This window comes from Ammospiza caudacuta, chromosome 6 (genome assembly GCF_027887145.1).
Source record: "Ammospiza caudacuta isolate bAmmCau1 chromosome 6, bAmmCau1.pri, whole genome shotgun sequence".
Classification (NCBI taxonomy): Eukaryota; Metazoa; Chordata; class Aves; order Passeriformes; family Passerellidae; genus Ammospiza; species Ammospiza caudacuta.
In genome coordinates, this window is record NC_080598.1 from 20,372,591 (window position 1) to 20,385,584 (window position 12,994).

The 12,994-nt window shown below is 37.1% G+C and overlaps 1 protein-coding gene across 1 annotated transcript in view; it reads right to left on the reverse strand.

The window, feature by feature from the left end:
* LOC131559324 (mucin-5AC-like) overlaps window positions 1–1,292 on the reverse strand; it is a 46,009-nt gene extending 44,717 nt beyond the window's left edge. The window contains exon 1 of the mRNA XM_058807653.1: window positions 1,192–1,292. Coding sequence (XP_058663636.1) covers window positions 1,192–1,264 — 73 coding nt within the window. The 5' untranslated portion in view covers window positions 1,265–1,292. The remainder of the gene's footprint in view (window positions 1–1,191) is intronic.
* Window positions 1,293–12,994: the final 11,702 nt, after the last annotated feature.

A 12,994-nucleotide genomic window follows, 5' to 3' on the forward strand; every position in this document is an offset into this window, starting at 1 on the left:
GGGCTTTCAGTGCTCTCACTGTTTAGTGAGAGTTCGTCAGAGGGCAGGCTGAGGTGAAGACTATTCTGGCCAAAGTGCAAGGGGAGGCTCACCCCTGCTGCACCTCACCAGGGCAGGCTGTGGGTAGGACCACTAAAGGGGCTAAGGCTGAAAGCAGAGCTGTGGGAACTCTGCAAGTGCTCTCCTGGGGAGAGAGCTGGGGTTAGAGGACGTGTGTCCCTTTTGAGGGTAGGAATCTTTCAGGGCTTCTGGGCTCCTTCAGTGCCCAGCCTCAGAGAGTTTTCTGCTTCTCTCTCCATGAACTGTGTGACTCTGCTCTGTCTCATGCCACATGCACTGCGCAGATCCCTGCTGCCATTGCATGTTTTGCTAAGGCTACAGCTAGTCCTGTCATAGGCTATTCTTTGACACTACCACTTCTTAACATAAGCTACTGTGGAACTACCTAGGAGCAGGAAAATTATGAAATCATACTATAGGATCTGCACGAGAAATCAAAATGCATTTAAAACTAACATTGTTGTTACATTAAACTTAAAGGGAAATTATCAGGTGGAGAAAGAAAAAAAAATTAAAGGGGTCTCCATCCATCTGTGACTATTAAGTGAATAGAATATTTATAGCAGTTCCATTTGTTTTCAGCCCATTGCAAGCCAACCTTATGTGCTAAGCTTTTATGCAACCTCATAAGCAAGAGTAAATAAATTTTTAAAACCTATTGCCTGATGATTGTAAAGCAAAACACTCCCTTTCTTCAATACTTTATCATCACCTGATAAATAGTCTTTAATAATTCATGCAGACATACTCCTCCACTGATTTATTCCTTTCTAGAGGTACCTTTGCACCTTCTGGTTTGTACATTTAGAAATGCTATACCACCTTAAAGTGGATATTAAAAGCTAAATGCAAATCTTGAGGCATTTTTGTAGACTTATAAGTTCAGAGAAAGTTCCACTCAATGCAGTGGAGCTGTTCCAGATTTCAGCTGGGGAAAAACAGGATGACAGTTTCAAAAGAGTTAATTTTCTCTTCTTAGGAAAGAAAGTATTTTAAGCAGAAAATAAAATCTTGCATGAAGGTAAGAGGTTCATTAACTTCACAAAGCCAGGGGAAAAAAAGCTTCAAACTCCAAAGCAAGCTATAAATTCTTTAAAACAGTAAAAATGCCAAGCAAGTGAATCTTCCTACCTTTGATCTGTATGAAGACCAGGGCTAGTATTGATATCCATAGTGGCATTCGTGTCCCACCACCTTTACCCATCTTCTGGAGGTCCGGTAGGAACCACCGAACAACCTGCCTCTGAGGAAATACCTGTCTGTTCCCAACTCTTATATAGTGAGAGAGTAGAAGTTGGCTCAGTTCCCAGATTGTTTCACAAGGCTCTTAAAAGGTGGGGCTTCAGACGTTTTCGTTTTCCTTTGCAGGTGAAGAGGTAAATAGAGGATGCTCTGACTTTCCCTCAGCTATTTACACTCTAGGAGGAGTCTTCTTTCCACATTTTTGATGAAATGTCATGAAGTGAGCAAGAAGAATTTTTGCTTAGGCTTAGTCTTCCCAAATTTTTGTTTCTTGTGGGATAAACACAATTTAAGAGACTTTTGAGCAGGAAGTTAGAGTGAATTGCTTTTTTTTTTTTTTTTTTTTTTTTTTTTTTTTTTTTTTTTTTTTAGGGCAAGTGATGATAATTAGCTTCTCAAAAAACTCCAAAGTTCCACCTGATACAAATTTTTTAAACGAGTTTGCACCTGCCTATGTAGCTACTTTGTTTGTGAGAATGAAGGGACATCAAATGCTATTTAAAATCAGCAGTTATCCCACTGGCCAAGCACAACACAGGTGTACACAATGAGAACCCTTTTGTGCTGGCAAGTCAGTAATATGGCCTTTTCCTTGAGGGTCTCCTCTTCTTATATGGGCAATTATAGGGTTATTTCAGCTGTTTTCCTTCTAACATGATTTCACCATTAAAAATTAGGTGGATTCTACCTATGATTAAAAAAATCCATGTAATTTCTAGCCCTAGAAATATTAAAGGACAGATATGCAAGAATATTTTCTGGAATATTCATTATGTTAGGAGCAATGAGGGAGTGAAAAATGCTTTTTGAGTATGTTAAAATAGTTATTTACAGCTATAGCAGTTCAGGAAATTAACCTTTTCTAGTGTTTTTCCTTGGGGTGTAGAGAAACACAGTCTTTCACTAGGAGAGTAGATCCCATAATCCCACATGGGTTCAAACAGTTCCTGCAAGGAAGAAGGTACTGGTGTAGTCCCCATATTCTTTGGAGTCATAACAACATTCAAAATGGAATGAAGTTTAGCTGCTATGGAGGAATGTTAGATGGGCATTGAAAAGGTAGTGAAATACTCATTTAGGTTGCCTAGGAATGCTGTCCAATTTCCATCACTAGCTTAGTAAAACACCTACATGAGAATGGTCTAAGTGCTGTTGATAGTGCACTGGGGCAAGAGAATAGACTAAATGTCCATTTGAAATTCTCTCAAATATTATTTTCTATTACGTTTTTTGAAAAATTATCATGGAATCATAGAATTGTAGCATGGTTTGTGTTGGAAGGGACCTTAAAGATCACCCGCTTCCAACCCCCTGCCATGGACAGGGACACCTTCCACTAGACCAGCTTGCTGAGAGCTCCATCAAACCTGGTCTTGGACACTTTCAGGGAATGGAGCATCTACAACTTCTCTGGGCAACCTGTTCCCACTCCTCACAGAAAGGAGTTTCTTCCTAATATCTAATAACAATCTACTTTCTGTTAGATTTGAAGAAGTAACTTTAACACTAAGAGGGAAATAAAAGGCACAATTTTTCCCTAAGCAGCAAACAAAAGCAAGAAATATGCTGCTTGTCCTGAATATTTTAAGAGTACAACTATTTAAAAAAAGGTGACATAACAAAATTGAATTGGAAGTTTTGAGGAAAAGAATTGTTCAGTTTCAGTCATGAGTTATACCTTTGGCAACTTCATTGATGTGTAAGTCTGTAGAATTTACTTAGCACTATTTAACAAGGAAAAGAAGCCTACAAGATACTTGTACATACAGAAATACATGCAGTGAAAATTTAAGGAAGTATCATTGTTTCTAATGGTTAGTATCAAAGTTCCAGGATGAAGATCCAGAAAAAATAACAAAATTCATGGATGTAATGGTATGTACTTAAAGTAATGATAAAATAGTATGGTAAACTCGTGGGTAACACATATAAGCTTATTAAGAGATTATGTTAGTGAGAAGAAATATATACTTTATGAATAATTTTATTACTTACCACTAAAATCAATTAATATCAACAGTTGCTATGCTGTGGTTTCATGTACATTTCCTGCATGTTCAGGGAAGCGCTGTTATCTCTGAGACGTCCCAGTCTGGTCATCATAATTAGGCTGAAACTGGTTTACAGTTCAGTTTAACCCCTTTAATTGAGCTTTAAGGCACCATCAGAAGTGATTTCCTACATCTGTATTTTTGACTGAAATTTTCAAATCTCATATATCTCATGAATCAATTATCCTGACACTACTAGGTGGTTAATTCATTGATTATGACATATGACCTCTGCCATATTAAATTTCTTGTCTTGTGCTATTCCTTCTCAGAAATTTATTATAAAATGTGTTAAAATGTATGAGACTTGCAAAAATAATCTCAAATATTTATGATAAATTGATTTAGTAGAATTATTAATTTTTCAAAGACATAATTCCTTTTAAAATTGTATTTTACCTTCATTCACTCAATAGACATACACAGGTGACATGGGAGAGTATATTAAAAAATTAGTTGGGAGTAACATGTCCAATTTCTGTACCTCCTTATGATCAAATCCATACAATTGACTGCATAAATGGAAATAATAATATGTTAGAAGAATTTGTGGATGTACCTACTTTTTTTGTTTTTAAGCAGAAAAGATAGAAGATTTTGCTATTGCATTTGATCTGAAAACCCTGTAATTTCTTTCTTTAGTTTCTCTTCCTTTTTCACAGGATCATATTCCTACTCTCTGTGTCCATGATATTAAATTGAGTGAAATATTTCAGTAAAAGTGTTGTTAGCATTTTCAGATCCATTCTTTTTGACCTTACATGATCAAATGCTACATGGTTGTGATGCTATTTACACATCTTACGCATGATTTCTGCATCTCCTTCTTCATAAAATAAAATGAGAACATAATATCTTATCTTCATAGATACCCGCTGTAGAATGCAAATAAAATGTGATAGCAAACTTGGTTAACTTTTGGGTGCAATAATGACTGAAATCAGTGTCTCCATTTATAGTTAAAAAAGACAGGATGATGAACTTATAAGGACATGCAAAATGTTGCCTAGTCCAGCTGGTGCCGTACTGGAGTAGGGAGTAATCATTTCAAGAGAAGGAAGAAAACGTGTAATTGACAGGAATTACAGCACTTCCTCTGTGTGAGGGCTAAAATGCAAGTTAACAAGGCACTGCCTGATTGACTTTTCTCTGGCTGGTCATTTGGTCACTTCTGAAGCCATGTTTAAGCTCCAGAGAGATGCTGGAACACGGCATGGAATTCAGCTGAAGTACCATTCTCATTGTCCCTGAATTTTGACCTGTGAAAATTCAAATGCATTATTTTTATCTTAAAGCTTCTATGGAAAAGTGAGGTAACTGATCAATTTCAGCTTAAAAGTTGTTCATTAACATTATAGGTGTTCTCTTACTTATGTGAAGATGAACTACATTTCAATCAGCTGCAGTAAGTATTTCATAGTATGACACAATATAGTCTATCTAAAGTAAAGCTATAGTTAAAGAGTAAAACAGGGATACGATTCCTTTTATGTTCTTTTCTAGTCAAACAGAGCCATTGATCCATTCCTTTACTTCCAAGTGCTTAGATAGAACTCATTAATTGAAAATCAAATCACATTATAACTGAGATTTTAAGCCATTTCCTTAACATGAGTAGTTCTCCTTCTGTCTTAGTGTGTGCGTTGTAGAGGAGCAACACATAATGCTTTAAACTCCATTGCAATCTCTATGTTTGACTTCAAAACAAGTAATAGGTAACTTGATATTAAGATCTGTTACTAATCTGTTCATTTCAAAGCTTGAAGTGTCATTTAGAAGAACCCAAGCAAAGCATAACATTTAAAATCAGGCACTAGAGACTGACTAGCTGCAACATAAGAGGCTGGTTAATACTGATATGATTAGGAAGTAAAAGATACTGAGTATAATATCTCTCATATTATTCAACCATTTTCCTCTGGGAAGCAGATCCATCAGAGAGCAACTTGGAGTACTGTATTAAGACATTCTCCTTATAGAAAGCTAGTAAAGATCCTGTGCAGAGTTAGTAAAGGAGAAACAGTGTGCACCCTGTACCATGAGAGGTATGAACATGGGGCCCAGAGTAGGGTTCCCATGTTGTCTGAACACGTCCGGGATATCTGTGTGTAAAGGGGATAAACACTTAAGCCTCTTTACAGTTTGTAAATACAGACACCACAACCATGCATGCCAATATTTGGAATTGGTATTATAAACTAAAAATTTGATGTACACACACATACTGGAGGGCATATTTACATTGTGCAGTGGTGCGTGTTGCAGAGATCCCTCTGCTAGCAGCCGCCAAGGTAAATTCATAGTAGGAAATAGTGTCACTGCATCAGTATGAAGTTGCACCTAAGAGAATTTACTTTTCTCTGAGGCATTGACACTGCAGCATTGTGTTTGGGATCAGAGCTCTACCTAGACCTATGCAATGCCATAGAGCCATTGCAGCAATGTTTAAAGCCAACTGAAAGCTGGTATCTGTTATGCAGTGCCTTCATGACCCAAACAAAAAATCAGTCTTTAGAAGCAATTGGTGTTTGCAGACTCAGAGAAATAAAGGGTACAACTAGTCAAAAAGTGGGTGAAATGAAGGGCTATGCTGAGCAGTGCCTATAAACTCTCAAAGGAACCTGTTGAATATGCACAAGCTCAAAAAAATCTATGTTAATATACTCTGGTGGACACAATTCTGCTGAATGACAATTCGTTTGTTTGTTTGTTTGTTTGTTTGTAATAATATAAACTACAGACTGCATATAAGTGGAGATAGATATGTATATATACTATTACCACTAGCAAGTTTTGTCAGAAGTTCTATTATAAGACCCTCAAGTATATTGCCTTATCTTAAATCAGAAGCAGACAATCTTAATCCAAAAAAAAAAAGGATGGAAGATATAATTAAATGCATACAAGCAAGGACAAACATGGAAAAAGAAATAAAATCCTTTGGTGCATGTATTATTCAAGACTCAGAGAAATTAACTAAATTCAAAGAAGTGGTATAAAAGTTAGCAGAGACCTCTTTAGTATTTCAGTTCAAATATTGCCATTCTCATTAATAATTTAAGATTCTGTTATGTCATCCTTCTTGAAGGGAGAGCATATTGCATGGGAATATCTGTGTATGTGTGTTCAATCTCTACTGTGAAGTAACTTTTAAAAGTTACTTTAAAAAGTCCTTTTCTATATTCAGCATTGCAGTTCATGAACTTGGATAATGGTACAGCATAAAGACTTTTCCATAAAACTAATGGAAAATGTTGAGCAAAATGCAGGGAGGTAAAAATTTGCCATAAATTAATTTCATTTGAAAATTTGGCTAAGATTAAAGACTGCTGTCCTTTCTATAAGACCTTATTGCAGTAGCAGGATAAGAATCATAATCACTTTAGAGACAAACCTGATGCTCACTTATGTAGTTATTAATATGAGGGTTTATTGTATTCATAGGTTTTTATCTATGGTTTTATTTTTATTTTAGTAAATTTTAAGGAGAGCTTACTTTATTTTTATAAAGTATTATTAATTTTGCAATGTCAAAACACTAGGAGGTATTGATGTTAAGACCATCAGTGCAGTTTCATGAAATAGTTTTAAATTACATGAATGAAATGTTATGTTTCTTAGAGGGTTCTTGCTTTTTATGGACAGAGCTTAGATAATGTTTTTTGTGTTCAGTTATTTCTACCTATGTGTACTAACACTTTGTTACTGTGTGTTATTCAGTCCTCACTGAATACAGTCAGCAATTTCCTCACTTACTTTTCTGTGGTGCCCATCACTGGAGTCCCTGAGAAGTTCATCAATAGTGTATTGCTTTTGAAAATACGTTTTTAAGTATTTGGGATACATTATCTTTGTTTTACATGTTGCTAAATAAGGCATAGTAATTTCGGGGGCAAGCGGTCTAACACCCCTAGGATTAATTTTCAAAATACTGAACTTTATTTTGGTAGTCGCATGTTTAGTATGCCATGTTCAAGTAGAACTGTGAAGGTCCTACAATTCTGCAGCTGAGATGTTGAAGTATCCAACACAGAATCTAGAAGAAAAAAATCATCAAGTGTGAAAATTCCAGTTTGATTAAATTTGTGCAGCATCAAAACGATTCAAAATAAGGGAGAATTTGAATCCACTTCGACATGGTGACATCTGTGTGCCATTTTCACTCTGCCGTGGCCAAATTCTCCAGGCAGTGAGAGAGGACTGTGGGCAACCATCACGCTCGGAGCGTGCTCTCATCGAACCTCGAATCCGGGTTCAGCTGCCTGCAGCAGGTGCCTGATGTGCACACAGTCCAGTGGAGAGCAGCAGGATCCAATCAGAGCCTCGGGGTTGTGCAATCCTGCACACGCACAAAGATGGCACGTTGTGACTTCTGATAGCCTGCACTCCCTGCTCACGTAAGTAACCCTTCCTCGGTGAGTCTGAGCAGGGACAGGAGCACTACTCATGAGAAATTCTCATGGGCTCTGTGTTGTAAGTTATCACAGACCGTGGGTTTCAGATATATTCTCTAAATATGCATCATGGTGGTGACTAATTGGTGTTGCAGGGTTTGCTAAGCTGAGCTGTCAGACTCCTTATCATTTTGCAGTGCTGAAGTATGATATAAAACAAGAATGCTGTCAAACTTGAGCAGCTAGACTTGTACTGAATTGAACATTCAACACGTCAGTGGATGAATTGTCTGTTGACCTTTTTATAGTCAGTTTTCGGCTTTATTGATCTGAAAACTATGAAAATCCTTATCTGCTTTGGTCAGTTGCTGCAAATGGCTGAAAACTGGTGTTGTGTGTTCATGCTTTGAAAATAAGAATTGTATGGACTGAACTTTCTTGCCATGACCTGAAATGACTTGCAGAGTTAGGGATGAAAAGATTATTCTGCTCTTTTCTGTTGCCATCATCAAGCAAATACTACCCATGGCAGTTTCACTGTCAGTCTTCAGTAGGAGATTGATGTTGTACGCTAGTAGCAATTGTTGCAGATGATGTCTAATTTTGACTGTACATGTTCTAACTCTTCACTTCTTTTGAGTGCTAACTATTTCTGATGAAATGAAGGTAGAGTCTGAACTATTAATAATAAATTGAACAGAGAGAATCACATGTAGATTTCAGATCTGAAACTGATTTTTGTAATCTGCTGATTAGGAAAGTAAGAAGTGAATGTCAATAGTCACACTAGATGTGACATTCTGAGTGTGGTTAGTTCTAATACATGCTTATGGGCTGATGCCTTTATACAAATTTGGAGTAGAAGAGCTATGATTACTTTTATACAACACAATAAAGCACAGTTGTCTCTTTTTATATTTCTCTTAATAGTTTAGGAATGTTGTTAAAGTTTCTGGGAAGAATTTTGGATATTATAGATAGAAAACTGCACTGGATCAATTAAAATAGGCAGTAATGAACACATCAAATGCAGATCTGAACTGAGAAGTTTACACTGTCTATGCAGTGGACGCTGAAGAGATTTGAAGAAATATTGTCCATTATTGAACTAATTATATGATCATGGAAATGGATGCAAAAATTATTTCTGTAAAAAGCTGACTCCTTTGGAAATTGAAGGTGAAGCAGGGTTTCTTATTGACATTTATCTCAGATTAATATTGACACAAAGGGCTGTTTTCCATTATTAGCCTTATCAATGCAATAACATTTCTGATAGAGAAAATATTGCCATGAAATGAGGAGACTTTTTCCTGTCTTCACAAGAATAAACAAAGAAATTACTCTCTACAGTCTAAAGTTTGACATATGTTTCATAGCATGTAGTGGGCTCTTAAGCCTTCTGAAACAAACATGGTCCAGAAGGCTGTTCATCTCCATTTTGTGTTTCTGTCCAACAAGAAGAGAAACAGGAAAAGTAAGTTTGCTTTTATGGTGTGGATCCTGCAGTTTTGGAACTCCTTTGTATGCTCATTTGTTCTCTCTGAATCATTCTTGCAAACAGGTGGGGAGCGCTTTATTTTCTTGCAGGTTTTGGATTGAATTCAAGGCTCCAGGAAACCCAAGTCTCTTACGCTGGCGAATTTCAAAGCGGTTCAGCATAACTCAGCTGGGCTGCACAGAAGGAAACCTGCAAGTCCCATGCTTTGTCAGTGGTATTCCAAACAGTACATTTCTTGACTCAAAGACTTGAAACTATCAGGTAATCACTTCCATTGAATCAGACTCCTCTATATCCCAGACTCTGCTCTCATACATATTTTATCCTGTACTTTTTTCATGTAACTTACCAATTTACATTTAGGGCAAATCATTTAGGCAAACATCCCTTCTTGGCTCAGAGATTCCCGATGACAGAGAATTGCCTGCATCTGTTGAAAAGCTGTTTTCCTTGTTATATACTCAACATTGCTAAATGAGAGTCTTCCTTTTCTCAGGCAAGAATCAAGGGGGAAAAGCCTACCCTGCATACATCAGCAGCTGAAGCATTTCCCAGCTGAACACTAACTCAGTTTGCTGAAAGATTTATGACAAAATTTGGTTAAAATCTGTTTGACAGGCTTGTTTTTCATACGGAGTTTCAGTCCCCAGGCAATCAGTTCAGTTTTATCCCACACAAGTGAAGGTGGATCAGATCAAGAGAAGATATTGACTGCATGTGAAAAAAGCGAGAGAAGCCTTTCACTGTGTTAGGAATGGTTTGGGTTGCATGTAGCCACATTGGAGCTATACAAGAGTCACTTCAACCTGTTCTCTAGGCTCTGTGTTGTACTTCAACTTTGCTGTTACTGCTGCAGATTGAAAGGTTTAAATGATTTTTTCTTTTATAATTTGTAGAACACTTAATACTGAGTGCTTTGCACACAGTACGGCTTGAAGCTCCATCAAGCTAGACCCTCCTTTGAACCAGCTTGTTGTGGGTCACATGAATCCATTACATTGACACTGATTAGGGTGGCCGAGGAAATACAACATGCAATGTTGTCATCAATAATGCGAAATCACTTTCCCTTCTAGCAGTTCCAAGCTGAATTTATAAGTATCACTAAGAGTTCATAATAAAATTTTGTACATTTTCTCTCATGTAACATTATAATATTCTAGATTCTTAAGTAGTAAAAAGAGGTTCCAGTGTATCTGACCTATAAAATCTTGATATTCAATTTAACTTTTTCTACTGAAGGTCTCCTTTGCAGATAATCACAAAACTTACTGTGCTGTTCTCAAGGCAAAGGCTTTTCTCTCAACTCTTATGAGGTAATGATTATCGTTGTGTTGTGCAGTCCACTAAATTCAGTGGTCCTGGGGACAATTCCTTGGGTTTAGAATTTGCATTGTTTTAACCTCTAAACTGAGATAAGCAGGCTTGTGGTTTAGTTTAGTTCTCCCCCCCCTTTTTTTTTTTGGTATGTATATGTTGGATGTAAAAATGGGTATGTCTTTGGTCCTAGCTCAGAAATTTAAAAATCAGGCAAATTGAAGGGATGATGGCTTGTGCTGGTTCCCACAATGGTAAATAAAGGGATAGGATAGAAATGCCTGAAAAAGCAGGTCAGAGCCAGAACTATACATGAATAAGTAAATAAATGGGTCTAAGGACACTTCCTCTGTATAAAGAGCAATGAGTTTTACATTGTACAGTTACAACATGTAAGATTAGCCAGGGCAAATCCTATTAAAATCTTAAATACACAATAAGCCTAGCCACTGTCTAGGGCAGTGTATAACAAAGCTCAGTATTTAATAACAATGTCAGGTTAGGTGCTAAGAAAGGGTGGAGGCCAGGGCCATGGCATTCATGAGAATTTTAAGTGCCCACAGTCTGTGCACAAGTTCAATCACTCCTGCCCTTGCCATTCCCTGAAAACAAGGTATTTAAAACTCAAAGCCACATTTCATAGTGTCAAAACAGTATTTGTTGAAACACTGAAAGTCAGAAACAATGCTTTTGTTGGCAGCCTTCTTGACATGTGCTTGTTCAAAGCAGGGAAGAAATGGTGTGACACAGCATATTGGAGAAACAGCTCCAGACAGATCTCCCTTGCATTGCTACTTCTCTTCATTCCAGTAACTGCAAAAAATAAAATTACTCACAATGGAAGTGCCACCACACTGTGTCCTGGTGGGTATGCAGAGAATCTTCTTGTCCCCCTCTCATGGGCATGTTGAGATTAAGGAGGGAAAACGGAAGGAATGGTAATTGTAGGTAGTATGCTGTACAATGGTAATGCTGCATCTTAAATTCTGGCCACAATCCCAAACCAGATTTACTTACAGCTCACTGTTTCTTTAATTGAAGAATTTGCAACTCTGTCTAAGGTGAGCTAAAAGAGCTGGAAATGGAATTGAGAGGGGCTGGGCTGAGCAGGAAGTGTTACGGACAGACTGCTTCCTTCATGTGCCATAACCATTATCTGCATGATCACTGAGCCTAAAGAGAAGGGTTATCCTCTACAGTGTATTTAAAGACTTACCTCTCTATGTATTTAGAGAGTTTTGCAGCTATCCCAATTATTGGCAATTGGTTTTTTCATCCTCAACACCTAAAGTCTGTCTAGCAGGAAATGTAATCATAAAAACCACTGGTAGTTACAAACTGAAGTCTGTTTTGAAAATCTCTCGAATCAGGATGAAACTGCAGTAAAAATTCCTGGCAGCTGACATGACATGCATAAGGATGTGCAGCAATGCTCTGTAAGCATAAGACTTGTAAGCCTACCTCATGCGAAACAGGAAGTAAAAGGACGCTCTTTTACAGACCTGCTAACTGGATATTATAGCAAACTGCATGCACTTTCTTGGCTGGCTTCTGGCATCTATTTCCCTCTGCAATTTCTGAATCCGTGTTGCCCATTCAAGGTTGATATTGTCAAGAAGCGGTGTTACCAAAATCGTGAATGAAACATTGAATGGCTTTATGTCCACAACCTATGCATATTTATATGTTCATACAAAGAACTAGAATTATTGGTGATATTAGTATAATATATAATTACTTGCGATATTAATTTAATAAACTATTAAGGTATAAAATTCTTATCTTAGCAATTTCCCATTATCTTAGGTATTAGTGCAAAATCTGGCCTGTTTGAATATGTCAGTATTTTCTATTAGAGTGAAGAGCAGAATTTATCATGACAGTATTTTTAAACAAAATATTGAGCAAGTACACAATCACAGAGATTGCAAAAACATTGTTCTGTTTAATGCCAAAACACTAAATGAACAACTTCAAGTCAAGCATCATCGAAAACAAAGACTAGCTTGTTCAACCATTATCTAAGAGAACAAGAACTACAGCAAAGAATACAATTTTGTAGTTGGTTTCCACCCAGAAGTGCATGCTTAATACTAAGCTGTGCTCTGCAGATAGGTGTCTGAAAGAAAATTTCTCATATTAAGTAAGAACAAAGTAGAGAACTCTCACTTTATTTTATCTGAGATTAATTCAAAACTTTCTACCTATAACCACACAGGTCCCAGATTTGGAATTCTTGTTCAGCCAAAATGTTTCCCATGAAGACCTACAAGGTTAAATCCATATGCTTCTGCAATGACTGCAAAAAACAAAATTGCACTTTCACCTGGAGAGATCTCCTGGTTCATCTAATGGGGATAGAAGAGTAATTTATTCTTGGTGGGTGTTGCTGTGTACTAAGGAGTTTAAATATACTGAGCTGAGCACCA